At 62.0% G+C, this 24,260-nt stretch overlaps 1 protein-coding gene across 15 annotated transcripts; it reads left to right on the forward strand.

The window, feature by feature from the left end:
• Positions 1 to 1,621: 1,621 nt before the first annotated feature.
• On the forward strand, positions 1,622 to 23,373 carry UBTF (upstream binding transcription factor). 15 transcript variants are annotated; one of them, XM_075036308.1, is made up of 23 exons: positions 1,622 to 3,104; positions 3,228 to 3,737; positions 7,615 to 7,746; positions 10,750 to 10,925; positions 11,233 to 11,316; positions 12,002 to 12,157; positions 12,940 to 13,004; positions 13,622 to 13,751; positions 14,217 to 14,327; positions 14,633 to 14,766; positions 15,220 to 15,361; positions 15,702 to 15,743; positions 16,537 to 16,650; positions 16,845 to 17,000; positions 17,495 to 17,650; positions 17,885 to 17,995; positions 18,085 to 18,173; positions 18,371 to 18,560; positions 18,831 to 18,878; positions 19,115 to 19,183; positions 19,607 to 19,753; positions 20,142 to 20,261; positions 20,696 to 23,373. In XM_075036308.1, exons 3-23 carry the CDS (start codon positions 7,689 to 7,691, stop codon positions 20,807 to 20,809), a joined length of 2,412 nt encoding a protein of 803 aa, XP_074892409.1. In that variant the 5' UTR covers positions 1,622 to 3,104; positions 3,228 to 3,737; positions 7,615 to 7,688; the 3' UTR covers positions 20,810 to 23,373. The 15 variants fall into 15 exon arrangements, with proteins under 15 accessions (XP_074892409.1, XP_074892413.1, XP_074892416.1 ...); XM_075036312.1 differs by lacking the exon at positions 3,228 to 3,737; XM_075036315.1 differs by lacking the exon at positions 1,622 to 3,104 and having other exon boundaries at positions 3,184 to 3,737; positions 13,622 to 13,742.
• Positions 23,374 to 24,260: the final 887 nt, after the last annotated feature.

Raw genomic sequence — 24,260 nt, forward strand, 5'->3', positions numbered from 1 at the left:
ACTGCGGCCATCCTAGGATGCTCCCCATAATCATCCTTGGATGCTCCCAGCGGCCATCCTGGGATGCTCCCCATAGTCATCCCAGGATGCTCACTGTGGCCATCCCGGGATGCTCCCAGCGGCCATCCCGGGATGCTCCCCACAGCCATCCTAGGATGCTCCCCATAGTCAACCTCGGATGCTCCCCGCAGCCATCCTGGGATGCTCAGCCCCCCCTCGCCCCCCCTGCACCCCAGGGTGCTGCCCTATCGCTGCCAGCCACACGGCCGCAGCCGTCCCTGCTCCGGGGGGGACACACTGAGCCGTCTGCCCCGGGACGTTGTAGTAACATGCCACAGAACAGACCCCAGCCTCCATCACTCCACCCCGCTCCAGGCCATGCTGGCACTAAATTGATCCTGATTACCCGTAATCTCATTAACGAGAGCAATCAGCAGGGCTGCTGCCCCCATGGAGGACACCTGCCCATGGCCCAGCTCTGTAAATAGGGCCGTGGGAAGGGATATATCCATTTGCCCCGTGCCTTTCTATGGGGCAGACATCGGGCTCAGCATCTGCGACTGCTCCTGACCATGACCCCAAAGGCTCTCCGCGGGGCTGGGATAAATCCCATTGTGGTGACCAGCTTTTTCTGAGCCCTGTATAGCTGCCGGCCCTTGTTTTCCGGAGCTAGAGGTCCGCGGCCGGTGTTTTTCGGCCCAAGGCCTGCAGATCCGGCAGCTGCCTGTCCTTCTGCTGGTCTCACGTGGGCAAGCCACGCTGGGTGTCATCAGGAGGGCTCTGCGTGCCGCTGCCGCCGGCCGGACCCGCTGCTGTGATCCCTGCCTCCGAAAGCCGGTGCTGCCGTGCCAGCGATGGAGGAAGGCATCTGCCTGTAGCCGGTGCAGCCTGCCTGCCCCCCATCCTTCTTCCTTTCCACCTGGGAAGAGCTTTTTTATTCTCTGGGAGATGTCAGCGAGGTCACTGCCATGGCATCCAGCCTGGTTTAGCAGGGGGGGGATTTAGGTCAAGCTCTCATTTGAGTTTGACTTAGCTCAGCAAAATGGGGTTGGGGGGTGATTTGTGGTGGGGACCCGCAGCCGTGGTTCGTGGCAGGGTGTGAATTGCAAGGGGGGAAAAGAAAATATTAGTGAATAGGTTTGCTAATGAGGAGGGGGGGAGCACAGAGCTGGAGAGCTGGGTCAGGTGGTAGCATCACCCCTGGAAGGGGAGAGGTGGGGTACGGGGTGAACAAGTGAAAATGCAACCCCCCCCCCCCCCCCCCCGCTTCGCCAAATGCTCCGGTTGCTCCATCTTACTGCACCTTTATTTGCAAAAAAAAAATACTCATCTACACAAATAACAGCAATTAAAAAATTCCCTTGGTAAGAAGCAAGCCCTGGGGAGGGCACAGAGCAAGGGGGGGAGCGTGTGGGGTGTGTATTTGAGGAGTCCCTGTTTCTGGCCCACCTGCTGCAAGGGTTTCTGGCTGATTTCCAGGGCTCTGGTGTCCCTCCTCGGTGGCAAAAGCCACACAACCGCATCGCAGGGGGGGGAATCTGAGCTGCCATCAGGGCCGCAGCGTGTTTGCATGCCCCAGCCAAAATGGCTTTTTGGTTAAAAATTAAAAATGTTGATTTTTGATGTGTTTGGCCTGATTGCCTCTAAACATTTTGTTGGTTTCTTTTTTTCTTTTGCAATTTTTCCCTCTTGCAAAACAGTGACATTTCACCTAATTTAGACCAGGGAAAACAGCTCAGCCGCGGGCCCTTTCCATGCAGAATAAATATATATATATTTCTTTTTAAGCTTTCGCTGGAGGGATTAACTGCTCGGCGCCGAAGCCGACTGGTGCGGCTTGGCACACCTCGGCGGCCGTGCCGGCTGGAGGCAGGACCGCGGGACGTGGCGGAGGGGCCGTCCATCCGCCCGGCTGATCCTTCGCTTGGAGATAAGGCCCAAATAAGCCACTTGCGCAGCCGGGCTTTCCCCCATCACCGCCCCTGCACCCCCAAATCAGCTTGGGGGGCCAACTGCAGCCAGATTTGGGGATTTTTTTTTTTTTTTCCCCCCTATATAAACAGCAGGGAAAATCTCCCGGATTCTGACCATTCCCGTGCAGCCGGCCGGGGAATCGCCTTGCAGCCAGCCAGCCCCGGGGCCTGACCCTGCGTTCCCAGGCCTCATCCTGCATCCCCGGAGCGGGTTCCCCACTGCCCCTCGCTCCCCGCTGCCTCGTGGCAGGTGCCGGCCGGAGCCGCCTGCGCCGGCCTGGCCGGTAGCACGCAGATGGCCAGAGCTCGCCGGTAGCGCGCGAGCAGCCGGTAGCACGCAGATGGCCGGAGCTCGCCGGTAGCGCGCGAGCAGTCGGTAGCACGCAGGCGGCCGGGAGCACGCAGATGGCCGGAGCTCGCCGGTAGCACGCCGGCAGCGTGCAGATGGCCGGAGCTCGCCGGTAGCGCGCGGGCGGCCATCAGCGTGCAGATGGCCGGAGCTCGCCGGTAGCGCGCGGGCGGCCGGGAACGCGCCGGCGGCCTGGAAGAGCAGCGGCGTGCCGGCGGCCTGTGGCCGTAGCACGCAGCCAGCCCCCGGCCGGCCGGTAGCGTGCGAGCGGTAGCGGGGCGGCCGGTACCGTGTAAGGCAGCCCGGGGTGGCCGGTAGTGTGCAAGCAGCCTGGGATGGCCCGTAATTTGCAGGCAGCTTGGGATGGCCGGTAATTTGCAGGCAGCTGCCCGGCCGGGATTGGCTGCGGGGAATGACGCCCAGCACAACAAAGGTGGAGTTGGAGAAATTGCATTAAAAAAAATTAAGAGAGAGAGAGAGGAGAAAGGGAGAGGGGAGCGGAGGGAGGGGAGGAAACTGCCCCTCGCCCGCCCCGCCGGGGAAATCCCCCACCGCGGCCGTGTCCCGGCGCTCCGGGGGCTGCCCGGGGCCGCGGGGCGGGCAGGGAGCGCGGCCCCGCCGCTCCCCGCCGTGTCGGAGGGGACCCACCGGGGCGGGAGGCGGCTCGGCTCGGCTTCCCCCCCCCCTCCGCTTCCCCCCCCTTTTTCTTCTTCTTTTTTTTTTTTTTCCTTTTTTTTTTTTTTTTTTTTTTATGCAAACGCCGGGCGAGGATTGTTGCACATGTAAGGAGATTTTTTTTTTTTTTTTCCTCCTCTCTCCCTTTCCCCCCCCCACCCCCCCCCACCCCTCCTTTCCCTCCTCTCTCCTTCCTCCTCCTCCTCCTCCTCTTTTTCTTCTCGCCACAGTGTTGCAAAAGCAAAGAGCAATAAAAAACACGGCGGATAAGCGGCGGGGAGCGCGGGCGCGGCGGCGGCCGAGCCGGTGCCGCTTGGGGAGCGGCGGAGGCTGGCGGCGGACCCCGGCGCTCAGAGCCCGGCTGATTGGAAGAGAAAACGCAGCGCCATGGAGGCGGGGGAAAGCGCGATCGTCTCTGCGGGGACTGGAGCGCGTCCACGCCCGGGGCCAGCGCTGCAGAGCTGGCCGCCGTTCAACCGCCGCTTCCCCGCCCCGGCCCCGCCGAAAACGAGCCCCGGCCCCGTCCGAGCCCCGGCCCCCCAAAGCCGCGGGCCCCGCAGGTACGTGCCTGCGCCGGGGGAGCGGAGCCGTGCCGTGCCGCGCCGTGCCGCGCCGCCCGGGCTCGCCATTCGCCGCCGTGCCGCGCTCCGCCGGCGGGGCTGGAGGAGGAGGAGGCGCTTTGTTCCTCCCCGGGCTCCCGCTGCCGCCGCCGCTGCTGCCGCCGCCGCGCACCGGGCTCGGTAAGGCGCCGCCGTTCCGCCGGGGAAAAAAAAAAAAAAAAAAAAAAAAAAGGGGGGGTTTTGTACCCGCCAAAGGGAGGAGGAGGAGGAGGTGTGTGGGGGGGTTAGGTTTGGGGATTTTTTTTTTTTTTTTAAAAGATATTAGTATTTTTTCCGGTTTTTTGTTTTGTTGGTTTTTGGGGGTTTTTTTTTGAAACAAAAACCAAAAAAAAAAAAGAAAAAGAAAAAGCTCGTTTTCGCGCAGGCCCCGCGGGCAGGAAGCCGCCGCCGGGGTTCACCCGCCCGCCCGCTCCGGCCCGTTCCGCGCCGGCGGGGGGCACCGCGCTGGGGCTCGGGGCGGGGGGAGCGCACGGCTCGGCGGCCTCGGTTGTGCCCCCCCCCCCCCAACACCACACCACCACCACCACCACCCTCCCTCCTTTCCCTTCCCTTCCCTCTCCTCCTCCTCGCTCCCTCCCTCCTTCCCGCTCGCCCTCCCTCCCTCCCCGGCTGCCGCAGCTGGATTTCGGGGGCAGGCTTCCAGCGCTGGGCGGTTGTTTTTCCCCAGCCCGGGTGAGTCCCGCGCCGCGGCGGGGAAGCTCGGCGCCGCGCTCCGGCGGGTGCGTGCCCGGGCTCGTCCGCTTCCCCCCCGGCCCCCCCTTCCGCGCTTTATTCCCCCCCTTATTCTCTTTTTATATATATTTTTCCCCCCCTTCTTTTTTTTTTTTTTTTTCCGCCTTTCTTTCCACCCCCCCCCCCTTTTCCCTTCTTTCTTCCTTTCTTCCCTCCGGACCGGGAGCGGGGCTCCAGCCCCCCGCTGGGTGGGTGGGTGTTTCTGGGCTCGAGGAGGGGTCGCGGAGGGGGGGGGGGGGAGAGGTTGGGAGGAGAGGAGGGGGCGGCGGTGGTGGGGAAAGGGAGGAGGGGGGGGTGTGTGTGGGGGGGGAAGGATTGGGTAGGAGCCGCTCCCCGGGGGTCGGTGCGGGGAGGTCGCGCTGCCCTCGCCCGGCTCGCTGCAGCTGCCCGGCCGCCCCCAGCCGGGCATCCCCGCCCCCCCTTCCCCCTCCTCCTCCTCCTCCTCCTTCTTCTTCTTCTTCCCCCAGCGGCTCCGGCGCGGGGCTGGGGCTGCGGCGGCTCGGCTAGAGCTCCCCCCCCCCCTCCTCCTCCTCCTCCTCCTCCTTTCCACCACCACCTCCTCCTCCTCCTTCTCTCCCTCTCCTCCTCCTCCCCCTTAGCAGCCCGGAGAGGTGGGTTTGTCTCGGCTTTATAACCGCGCCGGCTGCACGGGTGGAGGGGAAGGAGCGGCGGGCGGAGGCGGGCGCAGCCCGGCCATTGTGTGCCGCGGCGGAGAGCGGCCGCGCCGGCCGGTAACGATGGGGGGGGGGGGGGAAGGATGGCGGATGGGGAAGCCGCGGCGGGGGGGGGGGGGGAAGCCGCATCGCATCGCTCCGGGGGGCCGGGGGAGCGGAGAGGGGCCGGGGGAGCGCGGAGCGCTCCCCCGGCCCCTCTCCGCTCCCCCGGCCCCCCGGACTCGCCTCCATTGTCTGCCCGGCTGTTGCGGGGGGGGTGGTGGTGGCGGTGATGGTGTAGGGGAGGGAGGAGGCCGGGGGGGGGGGGGGAAGAGAGAGAGAGAGAGAGAAAGGCGGCGGAGCGCGGCTCGCTGGCGCCCGGGTGGGAACCGGGGGCGGGAGGGGGCCGGGGAGGCGCCGCCGGGGCCGCCCGCGCTCGGTCCCACCCGGTTCCTGCTGCCTGGCGGAGGAGGAGACTGGAGCTGGCCGGCGGCGCAGGGCATGTGCGGGCTCCCCGCCTCCGCCCGACGGCCCGGCCCCTTCCTCCCCCGCCTCCTCCTCCTCCTCCTCCTCCTTCCTCCTCCTCCCCCCCCCACCCCCAACAGGCGCGGGATCCGGTCCCCCCGTTCCCTCCCCCCACCCCCCCCCAGGGGATCCCGCAAAACCCCCCCCCCTCCACCACCCCCCCCCGGGGGGGGGGGATCCCTCTGCGCGCGCAGCGCGATCGCCCCCGCCACGCCCCGCCATGATCCGATGGATCCCTCCCCCTGACACGATCCCGCCTTCCCCGCCACCCCCGGCTGCCCCCCCCCCCCCACCCGGGGCTATTCCCGGTCCCCACACACTTACCCCGGAGGGGGGGGGGGGGCTGGGTTGATCCCACCCCGGGGCGATCCCCTTTCCAACCCCTGAGGTGGTCCCAGATCCTCCCCATCCCTGGGGAGGGGGGGCTGATCCAACCCTGGAGCGATTCCCACCCCGGAGGGCTCATCCCAGATCCCACCCTGTGGGCTGATCCCACGCCCCAGGGCAATCCCCAATGCCCCCCCCCGGGGCTGGTGGGGTCTCCACACACACACACACACACCCCGGGGCAACCTCCCCCCCCCCCCCGCGAGGTAGTCCCAAATCCACCCCCCCAGGAGCCGATCTGACCCCCACAGCGATCCCCGTCCCCCCAGGGCCTGGTGGGGTCTGCACACCCCCCCCCCCCAGCGCCATCCCTGATTCTCTTCCCCCGGGAATGATCCCACCCTGAGGTGATCTCCCTCCCTGAAGTGATCCCTGATTCCCCCCCCCCCCCAGGGCAATCCCTGGGCAATTCCCCCCTCCCAGGAGCTGATCACCCCCCCACCCAGGGCAATCCTCGATCCCGCCTGGGGGGTCCTGCACCCCCCTAGGGTGGTTCCCCATGATCCTGCCTCAGACCCAGGGCCTGGATTCCCACCCCCCAGGAGCCAGCTCTCTCCTGGACCCCCCCAGGGCCTGGATCCCCCCACTGGTGCCTGGCTTCTCCTGGAATCCCCCCCCCCCCCCAGCCTGGATTCCCCCTGGGACCCCCCCCCAGGCCCATCTCCCCTCCCTCAGGCCTGGGGCCTGCTCCCCCGGGGCCGTCCTTCCTCCCCCGGGCCTGCAGCCTGTCCCCCCGGGGTGATCCCCCCACTTAGGCCTCTGGCCTTGCTCCCCCCCCCCCCATGGGGATCCCCCCACAGGCTGGCATCCTGCTGACACCCCCCCCCCCAAAGCTCTGGGGTCCCACCACTGAGGCCTCTCCCCCCCCCCAGGGTGATCCTTCCCCACAGAGCCGTAAGATCCTTCCCCCTGGGATCTGGGGGGATCCTTCCCCCAGAGTCCCCATGTTGAAATATTCCCCCCCCCAGCTTGTCCTTCCCCCTCTCAGGAGAGCCCCGACCCCCCCCCAGGTGTGTGGAGGTCTTTCCCCAGAGCTCCCCAAATGGGCACCCCCCCGAGCTGCCTTGGATCTGGGGGATCCCTCTCTCCAAGCGTGCCCCCCCCCCAGGGAGGATCTCGCTGGATCTATGGTGTCCCTTCCTTTAAGACCCCCCTTTTGGGGGGGGGCAAACCCCCCTTGGGAGATCGCTTGTAGCCCTCCCTGTTGCTCAGATCCCCCTGACCCTGGGTCTGTGGATCCCACCCACCCCACCTCAGGGAGACCCCCGAATCCTTCTCCCCTTGGATCTGTGGGGATCCCCCTCAGATCCTGCTGCCCCCCCCAACCTCAGAGACATCCCCCTGAACCCTTTTCCCCTGCCCCACGCACCCCTTTTCTCCTCACCCCACCAGGGTGGGGGTCATGCCACCATTCAGGATCCCCCCTCCTCAACGCCACCCCCCCCAGGATCTCTGGGACCCCCCCCATGCACCCACCTTCTCCTCCCTTATTACCCCTACCCTGCACCCCTTCTCCAAGCCCCCCCCCCCCCAAAACCTTGCAGGGCTGGGTGTGGGGGAGGATCCCAGCACCTCATTCGTGGAGGCGGGGGGGGGTGAGGAATGGATGCTTGGGTCAGGTCCCCCCAGTCCCCATCAGGGGTTTGGGGGGCCACCCCGGCATGGGGGGTTGCCTAGCGGGGGTCTCCCTTTGCTTGCAGAGCCGAGCGGGAGTGATCTTGGGTAGCGCGCGAGGGAGCCGGCGGGGACCGTCCTGGGCGCAGGCAGGTGGAGGATGAACGGCGAAGCCGAGTGCCCTGCAGACTTGGAAATGACAGCTCCCAAAAACCAAGGTGAGCCCCCCCCCCACCTCCACTGGGGGTCCTACGGGAATACCGCTGCCACATTTGGAAAAAAAACCCAACAAACCAACCACAAAAAAAACCAAACAAAAACCAACCAAAAAACCTCAGGGCGGCCCTTTTGTCCAAGGGATGGAGGACCCGCGATCCCGACTGCGCTGGGGAGGTGGGGGGGAGCGGATTTGCCTCTCCCGATCCCGGCTCTGCCACGGGGGATCACGCACACGTGTGCGAGCGCGCGGATGCACGCGCCGGTGTGCCGGCAGCCCCTCCGGCCCCGGCGAAGGGCGGCCGCTGGCTCGCGGCGTCAGGGATGCTCTTTTTGGGTGGCTGGTGTTTTGGCTGGGGCCGGGGGGTGGGGGGGAGCTGGCACAAAGAGGTGCTGCCTTTGCCGTTCACATCTGGGCTGCATTAAAAGCCGAGCCGTTACCTTGGGCCTCCGGCTTCCAGACCCCGAGATGACATCAGAGGTTCAGCTTTTATTGGAAAAGGGGGAGGAAAACAAGAAAAAAGGGACATTTTATTTGGGGCAGCCCGCCTGGGCAGCGGGGCTTTGCTAACCCACCACCCGAAAACTCCCCGGGTTCCCCCCAAACCCTGGGGACCACGGTCCAGCCCCTCTCGCCCTCCTGGTCCCCCCGTCTTTTCTCCCTTGCCGCAGTCGGTTTGTTGCCCCAAGCGAACCCGGCTGGAGCACGTGTCCTTCGCCGGGTCTTTAGATGGATTTAATTACACCGGGGCAGCTTTCCTAATATAGACCCGGCCCGGCCGATGCCAGGAGAGCCGGGGATAAATCGGTCCCCGGGCACAGACAACCCCATTCATCCTGGCGGGTGAACTCCGCAATTCCGGCATTTTTTGGCAAACCCCAGCTAGAGGGAACGGGGATGGAGGGGTAGGGGGCCTGAGCGTGGGGTTCCCGTTGTCCCCACCCCGCTGCCGGCAAGGGTTTTGGGGAGGTTTCTTACATATTCCTGTGGGCTGTGGTTATTTTGGCCGTCTGCCAGCTGGGGGGTCATGCAGGGCCAAAAGTCTCGAGGCATGCCTGCGTTGGAGGGGGGAAACTGAGGCACGGGGCTTGTCGATGGGGGCAAGTTTGGGGGGGTCTCATCCCCTTCTCCCTAACCACTTGATTTTTATGGCCATGCTGCTTTCGGTTATTTTTCCTGATTTCTGCAAGTAAAGTCAGCACCAACTTCATGGCCCGATTCTGTGTCGTTGGTCCTTGCCGGGGGGAGGTCTGGAAAGTGGATGGGAAAAACAGGAAGACAAAATTTTGGGCTCGGTGCCCCCCCAGCTCTGATCCCCCGCTGAGGCACTGTGGGGATTGGGGGTTTCCTGTCTCTTTTCTTCCTTCGTGACGTTTCGGGGCTCTGAAGTTGGGAGCGTGGAGACACATCCCAAGCTGCTGGGCTCCCTGCTTTATGGGGGGGGGGGGCTCTTTCCACTTCCCCCACTGCAATTAATCCCTAACGGACCTGATGAGGTAACTATGGAGACAGGCTGGATCCCAAACTGTTCTGTCTCAACCCCCTAACCTGACAGGTCTGGGAGGAGAAATGGGGTGGGGGGACAGGTCCTGGCCGTGCTCCCCCTGCCCGGCTGCGGGTCTCACGTGTCCTTTAACATCCCTTGCTCAGATTCAGGGTTATGGGGGTGGGTTTGCCCTTCACCGGACTGATGCGGAGGCAGGAGGCAGAGATGGTGTTTCCGTGCGTATTGAGTTTGAGCAGAGGGAGAGCCGCAGCCGGGTATTTCTGGGAGCTTGTTTTCATTCCTGGGGACGGAGGGCAAGAGATGCTTCCCTCAAATCCATGAAAGGCTGCACTCTTCCCTGTCTCGCCAGGAGGCTCTGTGTCCCTTAGGCAGCTCCGAACGCCCCAGTCTTCGCCCAGCAGTGATGTGGGGCAGGGGATGCCATGGAGAGCCAGTTCCCATGCCCGGGGAGCCCTTGGGCTTGGCTGCCCGTCCTGGGCTGAAGCAGATAGGGCTGCGTGGGCGTGCGGCTTGGGGCTCTGCTCCTCCTCCAGCCCGTCCCTGGGGACCCCTCTTTCCGCTCCCAGGGCCCACTGCTTTTCCCCAGGGCCACCCATCTTTGCAGAGCACCCAGGGCTCCTCTCCCCAGCTGGTGTGGCAGCTCGGAGCAGAGAGCCCGGCAGAGGAATTGCCCTGGTGAGGAAGCAGTCCCAAAGTTGGTGCTGGATGGGGCATTTGGTGCTGGGATATCCTGCCTGCTGCCTGTCCCGACACGGGGCTGCTGCCCTTCCCGGCCTCCTGGTTGCTCCAGGCTCCCCGGCTTTGCCATGTGCCTGTCCCGCCATCCCAGCAGCTTGTCTGTACAGGAGCTGAGGACACTCCTCCCAGCAGCTCGGGGGATGTTGGGGTGGCATAACCATCACCCCTGCACCATCAGGGACCATGCTGCAAAACAGGGGGGCTGTGCTGGGTTCTGCCCCTTCTCTGCTTTGTGGTCTCTGAGCTTTGACCTTGGCAGAGGTCACCATGGAGCTAGATCCCCAGGTAATGGCAAGGCTCTCCGAGATGAAGGAAAAGCGGTGCTGGGGGGTTTCCCATTGCTCCGGACACAACTTTTCCACTTAGAAAGTGCGTTTCCCTGTTTCCTCCGTGGCTGGAGAGCACGTCGCTCCTGTCTCGCTCCGCAAGGCTTCACTCCCGTGCGTAGGAAATAGCCCTCTGCTCCCGCGTGGCAGAGCCATCGCCTTATCTGATAGCGTACAGGGATGAGCGAGTCTCTCTGGTTTGCACCGAGTGGATTTTCTAGCTTTGCCCGGATTGTTTTGGCCCGTAGAAAGTTGCTCGAGGGTGATGGAAACAGCCACGTCCCTTTGATCTTTAATCTCGAGAGGCAGCATGTGGAGATTACGTGTCCCGGCGTGTGGGCCGGAGCTGCACGCTGGGAGCTGTAGTCCCCGTGTCCTGCCGGGAAGGCTGCCTGCCCGTCGCTGCTGCTAAGCCTGTTTCTTTGCTGCTCAGACCGCTGGTCTCAGGAGGACATGCTGACTCTGCTGGAGTGCATGAAGAATAACCTGCCCTCCAACGACGGGAGCAAGTTCAAAACCACCGAGTCCCACCTGGATTGGGAGAAAGTGGCTTTCAAGGACTTCTCAGGGGAGATGTGCAAGATGAAGTGGATGGAGATTTCTAATGAGGTAACCGACAGCCGCACGAGGCTCGGAGGGGTCTCTGCGAGAGGGACCGAGCATCCCAGTGACCTCCCAGGGCTGTTTGAATCGCTCAAGTTCGGCGCCTGGAGTCCTCGGCCCTTAGTGCCAATACCATCCCACTACCATCGGCATCGCGAACCCCTCGGAGGCGCTGGGACGGGTCGTTTGCGCGGTGGCATTACGAAACCCTGTGGGTTTATGCCCTGCCGAGCGTGGCTCGGTGCCGAGCGGGTATCTGCCCTGTCCCCCACGCGCAGCCTGTTCATGTTTGTGGCCCTTCGTTACCCCGCAGGTGAGGAAGTTTCGGACCCTCACGGAGCTCATTATGGATGCCGAAGAGCACGTGAAGAATCCTTACAAGGGCAAAAAGCTCAAGGTATCAGACAGGAATTGGGGTCAGTCCCTAAAGGGGAACCTCTCCCTTCCCTAGGATGGGGGGCTGTCACCCATGTGGCACCCCAGACCCATGTGGCTCTACCACCAGAACCCCTGCAGGCACCTCACAACCCGTAATCCCTGCGGCCGGCTGCCCAAGGCTCCGGAGGCCACGGGCTCTGGGTCCGGGCCAAGTCCAGGGTACATTTAATATGGTTGGCTGTATTGCTGGCAGCCTGCATCCAAGTTTAGCACCAGGGGGGCCGGGAAGCTGCCATCCTATTCCTGGACTGCCGGGTCGGGTGGGGTGCTGGTTTCGGCCAGGCGGCCCCAGGGCAGCCAATGCTTTACCGCCAGCCATCCCCGCGAGGTGGGTCCCGTCCCTTCCTCCTGCCTCAGTTTCCCCTCTTGCAGCACAACTCCTCTGTGCCAACAGCTCTGAATGGCTGGAGGCTGCTCCTGAAATACCCAGCCCTGGGATATTGTAGTTCCTGGGGAAGACAGCCCTTGTTCCCAGCGTTTTTCCCCCCTTGCCTGCAAAGCCGGGGTGTTCCCATGTCAGGGAGCTGGATGACCAGCGGAACTGGATGGAGGCAGGTCTCCCCCAGTACTGGTGGGAGCTGGGAGCTGGCGGGCTTTGGCTGTGCTCTCTGCACTCAGTGTCTGCCGCTCTGCTGTCTCCCCAGAAACACCCCGACTTCCCCAAGAAGCCCCTGACTCCCTATTTCCGCTTCTTCATGGAGAAGCGGGCCAAATATGCCAAGCTTCACCCTGAAATGAGCAACCTGGATCTCACGAAGATCCTGTCCAAGAAATACAAGGAGCTTCCCGAGAAGAAAAAGGTACGAGGGGGGAGTCAGCAAGCCCATTCCCACTTGTGTGCCTCTGCGTGCTGGGCTCTGCCTGCCCAGCTCTCCCAGTAAAACCAGCAGAGCCCAGCCTCTACCTGGTGGGGGTTTAATCTGGCTCTCGGTGGGAGAAAACCCGGGTGCTTGTTTAGTCCCGTCAGACCAGTAAGACTTCCTTTCCTTTTCCTGTCCTGGTTCCCAGGATCTGTGGGGTGGAGGCTGGCTGGGTCCGTCCGTTGGTCCGTCTCTTCCAGACAGACCTGGATGGTGACTTTGCTGTTGGGCGGATCTGTATTTAACGCTGGGGTTAAATCACACGCCCCACTGTGGCCGCCCTGTCTGAGCGAGGGATGGAGGGTCAGGCTCTGCTCCAAGCCATGGCAGATGCTGGGAGGAGAGCTGCCAATCTCACCTCCAGCTCTGGAGGTGGCCTTGGGCTTGGCCAGAGCCCGGGCAGGTGTTTTGGGTGCCCCAACTCTCAGTCTGGGTGGATTTACCACCAGCAGGAAAAGTCCAGGGCACAAGGTCCTACTGTGCCCTCTTGCCCAGGGCTGCTCAGGTGCAGGGAGAGGGGGGAAATCCTGCTTCTGAATCCCTGGGCAGGCTGGAAATACTCAGCTGGGAGCCGCAGGACCAGTCTGATGGGCTGGAGAGCCCTCGAGTCCCTTTTGGGGTGGTGGGGTGCCCAGCCGGCAGGGTTGACAGGGTTGTATCTGGCTGCCCGTTCCCTGGTGCTGGCATCCCTCTCCACCTCCCTGGTGGCTTTGTGTCCCCAGATGAAATACATCCAGGACTTCCAGCGAGAGAAGCAGGAGTTTGAGAGGAACCTGGCGAGGTTCAGGTGAGCGGGCAGCCCCCCCGCGTTTCCCCGGGCCCCTCCAGGCAGACCCAGTCTCCCCTCCTGCGTGTAGCTCACGGAGGAAGCCCTGATGGGCGTTGCAGCTTGAAGGCAGGAGGGAAGGGGGGATGCTGAAAAAAAGAGCAAGGAAAAGGTAGCCGAGAGCAGCCCTCCAGCTGGGAGACTGGGCGAGGGGGAGAGAGCAGAGGACTAACCACGCTCTGGGGGTTAGGGTCTGCAAGGGGAGGACAGGAGCCCTGCCACTGCACTGTTAAAAGCTGAAGCGACCACCCTGTTGCCCCCAGACCTTCCTTTTGAACCTGGTCACTGGGACCCAGGTGGATCCTGGCGTTCCCGATGACCTGCTGCTGCTCCAGGGATGCAGCCCAGCCTGGCGCATTAAAGGGGATGCTTGTAGCTGATGCTCCCCCAGGAGGGGCAGACCTGAATCTCTTCTAAAACCCTCCTACTCTTTCTGGGGACACCCCGCAGTATCTGAGCCCATGGAGGCTCAGCCCTGTAGTGACGGTTACCCCTTAGCGGGAAGGTTTAGGGGGTACTCTCCTTCCACCTGCAACCTCCGTAACGCTCTCCCTTCCCCGCCTCCCTGCCGGGTAAAGGGAAGATCACCCGGATCTCATCCAGAACGCCAAGAAATCTGACGTCCCTGAAAAACCCAAGACCCCCCAGCAACTGTGGTACAACCACGAGAAGAAGATCTACTTGAAAGTGCGTCCAGATGTGAGTACGGTGGGTGGGAGTGCGTGTGAGTGTGAGTGTTGAGGGGTCCTATACCCCGCTGCTGGGGGGAGAGGAGGGGGAAATGAGAGAAGCATTTTAGGGGGGGGACGGGATGGAAGACATCGCTAGAAGCTCCCAGCAGTCTGGATGGAGGTAAGAAAGGGCTCTGCACATCTGGAAGAGGCTCAGGGGCACAGACCCCACTTTTTGCCTGCAGTCGAAGGGGTGACCACAGTCTTGAGACAGGGCAGGAAAGATTTCCAGCACAGACATCCACCTCTGGCCATGCCCCACACTCGCACGCACCCCCTTCCCTGGCCATGAGCTCGGCTCACAGCCATCCCACGGCCCCAGCTGGGTGCCGCTGGGACAAGATGGCGGGCCACACTATTTTTGCCTTTTTGAATTTTTTTTTTCCCTCTTCTTTTTTTGGATTTTACCCCTCTGCCCTCACCTCTGGCTTTGGGTTTTCAGGCCACCACGAAGGAGGTGAAAGAGTCGCTGGGCAAGCAGTGGTCTCAACTCTCGGATAAAAAGAGGCTGAAATGGATTCATAAGGCCCTGGAACAGCGGAAGGAGTATGAGGTAGGGAGCAGCCTCACCCATTCCCCTCCACACTCGTCCCTACGTTCACTCTGAGCCACTCTGCCTCCCGGCTGCAGCCACCGGCAGCTAGCCAGCCTCACCCGATAGCCAGCGTGGGGGTTCAGCCAGATCCCTGCAGGTCCCTAGTGAGTCTGAGCCCTGCCTCCTCCAGTGATGCTTGGGGAAGGGAGAAGTACCCCTGGGGAGATGATTAGGGCAATGGTTGGCTTCTCTTTCCTCCTCCTCCGGCCCCCAGCCAGGCGGGGATCGGAGCCCCTCTCCTGATTGCTCTCCGTCCTTTGCAGGAGATCATGCGTGACTACATCCAGAAGCACCCCGAGCTGAACATCAGCGAGGAGGGCATCACCCGCTCCACCCTCACCAAGGCCGAGCGCCAGCTCAAGGACAAGTTTGATGGACGACCCACAAAGCCACCTCCGTGAGTCCTGTCCCTCCCCGTCTGGGTGCGAGAGAGGTGTCCGTCTTCTCTGAGCTATCACTTCAGGCTCGTGGCCAGCTCGGGTGGACGCTGGTTCTTGCCAACGAGGAAACTGGGCCTCTGCCTGGCTTTGAGAGCCCCAGTCATTTCTGGGACCATGGGCGTGGGCTGTCAATGACCCCATTAAACTGGTCCTTAAATATACATTAAATATACATTTGCAGAGAATCTGAGCGAGGTTTATGGTGATGCTGCGTGCTCCGGGTTAGGGGGTAATCCAACCCCTAGCTTCCCTAAAATGCAGACAGCTCTGGCACAGCACTTCACTGCCCGGTGCAACCCAGAGGGCAGCTGGGGGGGTCTTGTGGGGGCTCTTAGCACCCAGCCAGCTCCGCAGAGGGGACATGAGCGGGGCAGGTTGTCCCTAATGCTGGGTCCCTCCGTCGGTTGCAGGAATAGCTACTCCCTGTACTGCGCAGAGCTGATGGCCAACATGAAAGACGTGCCCAGCACCGAGCGGATGGTGCTGTGCAGCCAGCAGTGGAAACTGCTCTCCCAGAAGGAAAAGGACGCGTACCACAAAAAGTGTGATCAGGTGGGTGGCCGAGGATGGACAGACGGGTGGACAGGCAGGTTGGCAGCAGTTCTATGGGGAGGGAGGAGTAGGATGAGAGAGCTTGGCCTACAAATCTTGCTGGAAGTGAGCCCCTCACCCTTCCTCAGTGCCTGTTCTTGTTGTTTTGACCACGAATTTCCCCTGAGGTCCTCGATCACCTCTCTGGGTCCTCTCTCCCCTCATCCATGAGTGTGGGACCAGCAGATGGTCCGGGTGGGGGATGCTGTTGCAGAGGGGTCTGAGGCCGGGTTGAGGAATACACAGGGCAGGGATGGGGCAGGGGATCTTTGTGTAACCACAAGTCTCCATCTCCCTCCAGAAAAAGAAAGACTACGAGATTGAGCTCCTCCGCTTCCTGGAGGTAAGTGATGTGGGGGTGCCTTGGCCATTGAGTGCTGGAGACCCCGAATGCAGGGAGGGAGCCCTGGCCAGGGGCTGAGATGGGTTAAACGAGGGCTGCACTGATGCTGCCCTCTCCTGCTCCCCCCAAAACATGGCTGGAACCAGCCATGGGTGCTGTGCAGAGGCGTTTGCACATATTCTTGACCCTTCCTCAGCTGCCCTAATGCCTGACTCAGTGTCTTTGAGTTGGGCAGTGGGAGTGGGGACAGCCCCCCCCAGCCGGGAGGGGAAGCCGGGGGTGAGCAGAGGGCTGGTACCAGAGGAGGGGTTGCCATCAGCAGCTGCGGCTGTGCAGGCAGCAGCGAGTCTCTCGCTTCCTTCCCTTGGACGGGATGTAGGCGGGGAGAGCCGCACCGAAGCCGTCCCAGCACCGTGCTCGGCCCCCGGGCGGACGTGACGCGTCCCCGGCTGCTTCTGCAAGGGCAGGGGGTGGAAAACCCAGGGGTGCGCCCGGATCTGGGCACCTGCCTGCCCTGCCTTTGCGGAGAGGAAGCAGACGAGACTAAGCCTGGGAGGGGACAGAGCTGGGGAAGAGGGACGTTGCCTGGCAGGGGGGGCGACACAGGCATGAGGACCCCCAGGCTGCACACCTAGGCTTGCAGTACCTGATGTTGGTCCTGGCTGGGGTGGCTTTTGGATCAGGACAACTGAGTGCATTAGCTCCCCCTCCTCAGTGTCCCTATTCCCTGGTTGCATCAAAGCCTCGTTAGCGTCGGGCCATCTAACCGTGTCTCTCCTCCTGTGCCACACAGAGCCTGCCCGAGGAGGAGCAGCAGCGGGTGCTAGGCGAGGAGAAGATGCTGGGCAGCAACCGGAAAGGGGCGACGAGTCCTGCATCCAAAAAGTCCTCACCAGAGACCGGCAAGGTGAGAGCGGCAACTGGAGAGATGGGGCAGCACATGCCAGAGACATGGGATGGGGTTGCTGGCATCTCAGGGTGCTTTGAGGGCTTCATTCCTTGGTTCTTTCACCATGTTTTTCCTGGGGTTGGAGGCTACCAGTGTCAGGCAGGTCCCTCTGTTAGCTCACCCCCACCCACGGCCCCGTGTCCTTCCCACAGGCCAGCTCAGAGAAGCCCAAACGACCCATCTCCGCCATGTTCATCTTCTCGGAGGAGAAGCGGAAGCAGCTGCAGGAGGAGCGGCCGGAGCTGTCGGAGAGCGAGCTGACCCGGCTCCTGGCCCGCATGTGGAATGACCTCTCCGAGAAGAAGAAGGTTGGTATTCCCCGACTCATCTCCTCCATCCCCGTCTTTGCTGCTTCTTTGGGCATCTCTGGGAGTCTGGGGGACGCTCCCTGTCTTTGTCCTGTTGCAAGGGGCTTTGCTTGCCCCCGGGCACCGCAGCTGGGGAATGATTGTCCCCAGGAGCATCACAGCTCCAGCGAGCCATCACCCAGGCGCTGGTGTCGGCACCAGTGGGTGCCACCGGCTGTTCTCTCTCCCTCTCGTGACCTGGTGGGTCAAAACCCAGCAGCTTAAGAAACCTTGGAGGGTCCTTGTGCCTCAATTTAAAGGCTTGATGGTTTTCCAGGCAGGGAGAAATCCTGAGACGTGGGTGTGTGTGGTGGGGGGCTGGTGCAGCTACTGTGGGGACAGCGCTGGGGGAAGCTGCAGTGTCTTGCTGCCTGCCCTCCTGGTGCTTGGTGGCTGGGGGCTTATGCCCTGGTGGCCGTGCTGCCCCTTCACCCCTGCCATGCACCCCTGCGCAGGCCAAGTACAAAGCGCGGGAGGCAGCAATGAAGGCGCAGTCGGAGAAGAAGCACGGCTCAGATAAAGAAGAGCGTGGGAAGCTGCCCGAGTCTCCCAAGACAGCCGAGGAGATCTGGCAACAGAGCGTCATCGGAGACTACCTGGCTCGTTTCAAGGTGAGGAGTGGGCCAGGAAAGAAGCTGGAAGTGGGATCATCACTCCCACCAGTAGGAATTGCCTTGCACCTTCTCCCCTGCTTTCACACCTGAGGCAGTGGGTTGGGGCTGGGAGCCATGGGGGGGACAGGGGTCACAGCAAGGGAGTGGGTACCCCACGGTCCATGGCAGAGCTAGTGGTAGCACCCCGGCGTCCTGGGTGCATCTAATGTGGTGGTGGGGTCTGTGCCACAGAACGACCGGGGGAAGGCGCTGAAGGCCATGGAGGCCACTTGGAACAACATGGAGAAGAAGGAGAAGCTGATGTGGATCAAGAAAGCGGCGGAGGATCAGAAGCGATACGAGGTGGGTCCGTGTTCCTTCCTGCCCCCCACCATGCCCCCGCAGCCGGCACTGCCCATGTTTCCCTGACACGTCTTTCTCCTCTGGCTCAGAGGGAGCTGAGCGAGATGCGGGCCCCTCCGTGCTCCACCAACTCCGCCAAGAAAATGAAGTTCCAGGGAGAGCCGAAGAAACCCCCCATGTGAGTGTCTGGGGTCTAAAAAGTTGGGTCTGGCTGGGCAAGTGGGCTAGTGCAAAAGAGCCTGGAGCAGCCCCAGCGTGGAGGGAGTGTGTGCTGGACCATGGTGGGGATGGATGGTGGTTGGTGTGGGCTGCTTGTGGACGCCTCGGTTCTCCATGCGTGCTGTCTGATCTGGTCTCTGCGCTCCCCCCTTGCAGGAACGGTTACCAGAAATTCTCCCAGGAGCTGCTGTCAAACGGGGAGCTGAACCACCTCCCGCTGAAGGAGCGGATGGTGGAGATCGGCAGCCGCTGGCAGCGCATCTCCCAGGGCCAGAAGGACCACTACAAAAAGCTAGCAGAGGAGCAGCAGAAACAGTACAAGGTGCACCTCGACATCTGGCTCAAGGTGAGGGCTGAGCCCCAATGCCTGGTGGGGGGCACTGAAGGGCTCTGGGGTCGGTTGTTGTTGTGGATGCTTGGTGTGGTCTCTGCTCACAGCCTTCCTCTGGGAACCACCATCTCCAGACCCTTTTTTGGCATTTTACAACTTAAAGGACCTTTAAAAAAATATATGTAGGGAGGGAGTGCCCCGTGCTAGAGTCCTTCCCCGCACCGTCCCCTACTCCATGCCTGCCCAGCCCTCCCTGTGCCCTGACTGTCTCCTCTGTCTCCGCAGAGCCTCTCGCCCCAGGAGCGGGCTGCCTACAAGGAACACACTTCCAACGTGAGTATCCACCTGGCACCGCCGTGGAGGGGGACCTGGGGGCTTGGGGCTGGGCTGGGATCAGCCCTGGGTGAGGTTGGGATGTGCGGAAGGTGAGCTGAGCTCAGGACAGCCCCTCAAAGGGATTCACCCCTGTAGCAGCTTGGCAGTGGGATTTTCTCCGTGCCGCTCACTGGGAAGGAGCTGAGCTCAAGCCTTGGAGCTCTAAATGGTTTTGCTTTGTTCCCCCCCCGCAGAAACGCAAAAGCATAGGGAAGATCCGGGGTCCCAACCCCAAGATGAAGCCAACGATGCAGTCCAAGTCGGTGAGTGCGTGATGGCCGTGCTGCACACTGGGGATACCCAGCACCCTCCTTCTTGGGGAGGGCATCCTGGGGGGGACCCAGACCTCTTATTTGAGGCATCCCAGGTGCTTTCTGCTGCCTGCCTGTTCCTTGAGGCAATAAACCAAGGGCCCTCCCCAAATCTGTGCTCAAAACCCACCCAGGTCTGATTTTGCCCCCCTGCAGTCTACGACATCCCCTTGCACCCACTCTGGGAGCCTTTTTGGGGCCGTTTGTAACATAAATGGGGAAAAGGCTTCCACACAAGGTGTGGGGTAGGAGCCACCTGATCCCGCTCAGTGGATGGAGGAACCCAAAGGCTGATGGCCAAGGATGGGGTGGTGCACCCATGGGTGTTGATTTCCCGGAACGCCCACCTGCAACCACCCCCCTCCCGCCCCGCAGGAGTCAGAGGACGATGACGAGGAGGAAGAGGAGGAAGAAGAAGACGATGAAGATGAGGACGATGACGACGACAACGGTGACTCGTCAGAGGAAGGCGGTGACTCCTCAGAGTCCAGCAGCGAGGAGGAGAGCGAAGACGGGGATGAGGTGAGGCTGCGGTGCGTGCCCTGGGGAGGGCGGCGGGGCCGTCCCGGGCCCCGCTCCGCTCCCATACCGCTCGCTTTGCCCCCCCTCCCTGCCCTCACCCACCTCTGGGGCTGGGGGGCATCCACACCCGGGCTCAGATAGGACCGTGGCGGAAGAGCTCCCGGGAAGCGGGGGGACACGGGGAGGTGAAGGGGAACGGGATATCCCCCCCGCCCCAACCCGCCCGGCATCCCCGGGGAGGGTGTGAGGAGCAGCCGCGGGGCGTAGTTAGGAGCAGCCTCGGGACGTAGAGGTGCGGGTTGTGCAGAGCCCCCAGTGAGCAGAGAAAAATCTCCTGTCTTTTTCCTGGTGGAGATACTGAGTCTGGTCTCGGCTCCGTTTGCGCCAGTGTGAATGCCGAGTAAGTCACCAGAGTCAAAGTTTTACACCGGTGCAACTGAAATCAGACTATGCTGGATGGCGCTGGGGCCAGAAACCGTGTCCGTGCCTTGTGCTCGCCACCGGACAGGTGAGGTGTTTCGACCCCCTCGTTGGTCTCAGCTCACGCCTCTTCCTTCCCTGGCTTTAGAGGGGGGAAACTGAGGCACGAGGCGGGTCGGGTACCCTACCTCGGATCGTGTAGCGAGGCAGTGGCAGAGGTGAGGGTAGGACCCCCGCGCGCTGCTCCGGCACGCTCCCCGCCCCGGCAACTCCCGAGCTGAGCCCTTGCAAACTCACTCCTGCCCCACGTCCCTCCTCCATCCCCCTCCACCCTGGGGTGGCAGCGGTGGGAGGGATGGGGTTGCAAACCCCCCTTCTGTGGGGAACCCCCCCCCCCGTGCCGCAGCGGGGAGGGCGAGCAGGGGACCAGGGGGAGATGATGGACGGCAGCCGGGGCCCCCAGCCCTGCCGCTAACCCCCCCGGTCCTCTCTGCCATCCCCCCCCCCACCCCGCCTCCCCAGAACGACGAGGATGACGAGGACGAGGATGATGAGGATGAGGACGACAACGACTCCGAGGGCAGCAGCAGTTCCTCCTCCTCCTCGGGGGACTCCTCCGACTCCGACTCCAACTGATCCGGCCAAGCTCTTAGTAACGTCGTTTGGTTTCTCGGTTTCGGTCCCAAATCCCCCTCTTAGCCCCCCAAAACCCCTTCTTCCTCTTCCTCCTGCCCCTCCTGGTGAGCCACAGCCCCCCACGGGACCCCCCCAACCCGGGGAGCGGGGGCCGGAGGGACCCCTCCGCCGAGCTCACACTACGGAGGGGGAGCCGGGGGCCGCTCCCCCCCTGGGCCGGGGGGAGAGAAGGGGGCAAGCCCCCCTGTCCCTCCTACGCCCTCTTTACTCTCCCCTTACCGAGGGAGGGGAAACGATTTTTTTTTTTTTTTTTTTTTTTTTTTTGGAGATTTCATTATTTTTGGAGGGTCGCCCTGTCCTCGCCCCCTTCATACCCTCGCTACCAGCTCTGGACTTTATAGAAAGAAAACAAAAACACACGGAAAAAAAAAAAAACCACAACTCCTCCCCCCCACCTTTTTTTTTATTAAAAAACCCCACAAATGGAAAAAAAAAAACAAAACCCACCCCCCTGCGCAGACCCTCCCGTCCTGCCCCAGGCAGCGGGCGCGGAGCATGAGCCGAGTTGCTCAGGACTCAGCCGTTGGGACAATATCTCTTCCCCCACCCCCCTGCTCTCTGCGCACCCCCCCTGGCGTCTCGGGGGGAGGGGGCCCCCCCCAACCCCCCCCCCCCCCCACACCTTGTACAGTCTGGAAGCTGCACCGGGAGCTCACCGGGACCTCCGCATCCACGGCACTTGGGAGCGCCGGCCACGGACCGTGACCACCCGGCGTGTCCCCATTTTGGGGGGTGGGGGGGGGTGGGGATGTGGATGGATGGATTTGGGGGGGGGGGGGGGATGCGTGCGTGTGTGTGCGAGCGTGTGTGCCGGGGTGGGGGGCACCCGGGGCAGTGGCACGTGTGGCTCCCCCCCCCCCCCGCCTCCTCGGGGTCCTGGCTGCTCAGTGTGACCAACGGGGGGGGGTGGGGGGGTGTCGGCGTGGGGGTGCTGCCGGAGTGTCCCTCTGTGTTGTCGGTGGTTGTTGTGCCGTTGTATTTTATTTTATTCTTTTTTTTCTTTTTTTCCTTTTTATAAAAAGAGAAAGATCCATCTTTTATTTTTTCTTCCCCCTCCCCCCCCTTCCCCTCCATTTTCGGTGAAGCTGCTCCTCTCCCTTCACCCAAATCCCCAGGGGACCAGTGTTCCCCTCATCCCAGTTGCCCCAGTTACCCCCAGTTTGGCCCCCCACCCCACCCCCGGGGGCTCTTGCCCCACCCCCCCCCGGCCATGCTGTAAATATTGGTGCGGTTTGGGTTTATTTTTGGGGGGTCGATGCCCCCCTCCCTGGGAGGGGGATGGGGCCGCGGGGACTGGGGGGGTGGGGGCCTGGCAGCGCCTGTCTGGGCTCCCCCCCTTTTTTTTAAGCAGACACGAGCACCAGCAATCCCACGGCACCTCCCTGCAGGGTTCTCATCCCCCCCCCAAAAACACCTGGTGTGATTGGGGGGACCCCCCCCACCAGACCCCCATTCTATGGGGAGTGGGGGGGCACAAGGTTTGTCCCTTCTGGTCTGCCCCCCTCCCTGTCCTGTCCCCGGAGAGGAGCTGGGCTGGGGGACAGGATTTGGGGGTCCCAGGGAAGGGGGTGGGGGGCACCTGCCCCCCCCCCCCCGGGCTGGGGAGGGGCAGGCTGGGGGGGCTTTTTCTCTCGTGTGCTTTAACTTAGGCATTTTTCTCTTCACCCAAATCTCAGCTCAGTGGCTGGCTGTGGGGGGGGCAGAGGGGGGGGGGTCAAGCTGCAGGTTTGGGGTTTTTCTGGCTGCAAGGGGGGGGTCCCAACCCCCCCCCAGCCACAGCCCCCCCAGGTTTGTTGCTCTCAGCACCCCAAATCCAGCCCCTCCTAAAGACCTTGAGTCACCCCAAAACACAACCAGGGACCCCCTCGATGCTGGGGGGGCGACACCCCCTGTCACGGCCTCTCGCCTCAAATTGGGCTGAAATACCACCATTTGGGGGAAACTGACCCCAACCCCAGGGTGGGGGGGGTGAACCCGGGTGCCCCCGCACGGACAATCCCCCCGCGTCCCCCCTGGGACCGGGGTCCCCCAAGAGAACCCGGCCGGTGTGTGTGTCTCCCCCCTCCCCCCATGTCTGTCTGTCTGTCCCTCTGTCTTCTTCTCTCCCCCCCCCCCCCCCACCTCCCACCACCTCCATTTGGGATTTTCCTTTAATTTTCTTCCCAATTTTTAATTCCCCCCCATCCCCTAAGGGGAAACCCATCCCTTTTTCTGCTGAATGTACCCAGCACCGTCGTGTTTTAGTGGATGTGTTTTTAGTACAAAAAAAAGACAAAAAAAAAAAACCTTTTTTTTCTTTTTTCTGTTTTAAAAAAAAAAATAATAAAAAAATAATAATAAAAATGAAAAATTCTTACAGCGCCGACAATTGGGGGAAAAGGCGTTTGCGCTGCAAGAGAATTGAACCTGAGTGCATTTTGGCACTGCCACAAAAACCCGGGATCCTTTAGATGGAAGTTCTTGTGAATTACATTAAAAAAAAAAAAAAATCAAACAAAAAAAAATCATCTTTTTTTTCTAATATTTAAAGAGTGTTTTTGTAGGTTTAAAAAAAAGACAAAAAAAATTAAAAAAAAATAATAATCCCAACTTGGAATTTGTACGGCTGAGCGGGACGCGGGGGCCTCGCATCTGCGGTTTCCCGGTTTGCTTGGGTTTCGGTTCTTTTTTTTTTGTTTGAGTTTTTTTGAGTTTTTTGGGTTTTTTTTGTTTTTTTGTTTTTTTTTTTTTTGTATAATAAAGTGAAAAATAATGTTTCTGTTCTCATGTCATTACTATAAAAAATAAAACTTTAGGAAAAAAAACCCGAGTGTGAGGAGTGTTTTTCCCCTCCGTGGGGGATGTGGGGGACCTGGGGGAATCACGGGGGATCCACTGGGATCACTGGGGGGGGGGGGGGGGAGTGATCCCTAGGGGTCACTTTTGGGGGCTGCGTGGGATATGGGGGGGGCCCACAGGGATCCGTAGGGATCACTAGTGGGGAGTGGGGGGCTGGGGTCACTCGGGGGGGGGGGGATCCGGGGATCCGTAATGGCACAGGGATGAGGATTAGTGGGCTTTATTGGAGTCATTATCGGGGGGGGTGTTCATCGGGGTCACTGGGGGGGTCTATAAGGGTAGGAGGGATCCATAGGGATAGGGGGATCCTTGGGAAGGGGGGGAGAATCCCTGGGGATGGGGTATCCTTGGGATGGGGGGGGATCCGTGGGAATGGGGGGGGGATTCCTGGGGACGGGGGGGAGGATCCGTAGGGGTGGGGGGGGGTCCATAGGGACTGGGGATCCGTGGGGATCGGGCACCCGTGGGGTCTCTGTAGGGGGAGCCGGGGGGGGGGGGGATGGAAGCCCCAGCGCACCCGGAGGGAGGCCCCCCAAGCCCCGCCCCATCCCCG

This window comes from Buteo buteo, chromosome 9 (genome assembly GCF_964188355.1).
Source record: "Buteo buteo chromosome 9, bButBut1.hap1.1, whole genome shotgun sequence".
Classification (NCBI taxonomy): domain Eukaryota; kingdom Metazoa; phylum Chordata; class Aves; order Accipitriformes; family Accipitridae; genus Buteo; species Buteo buteo.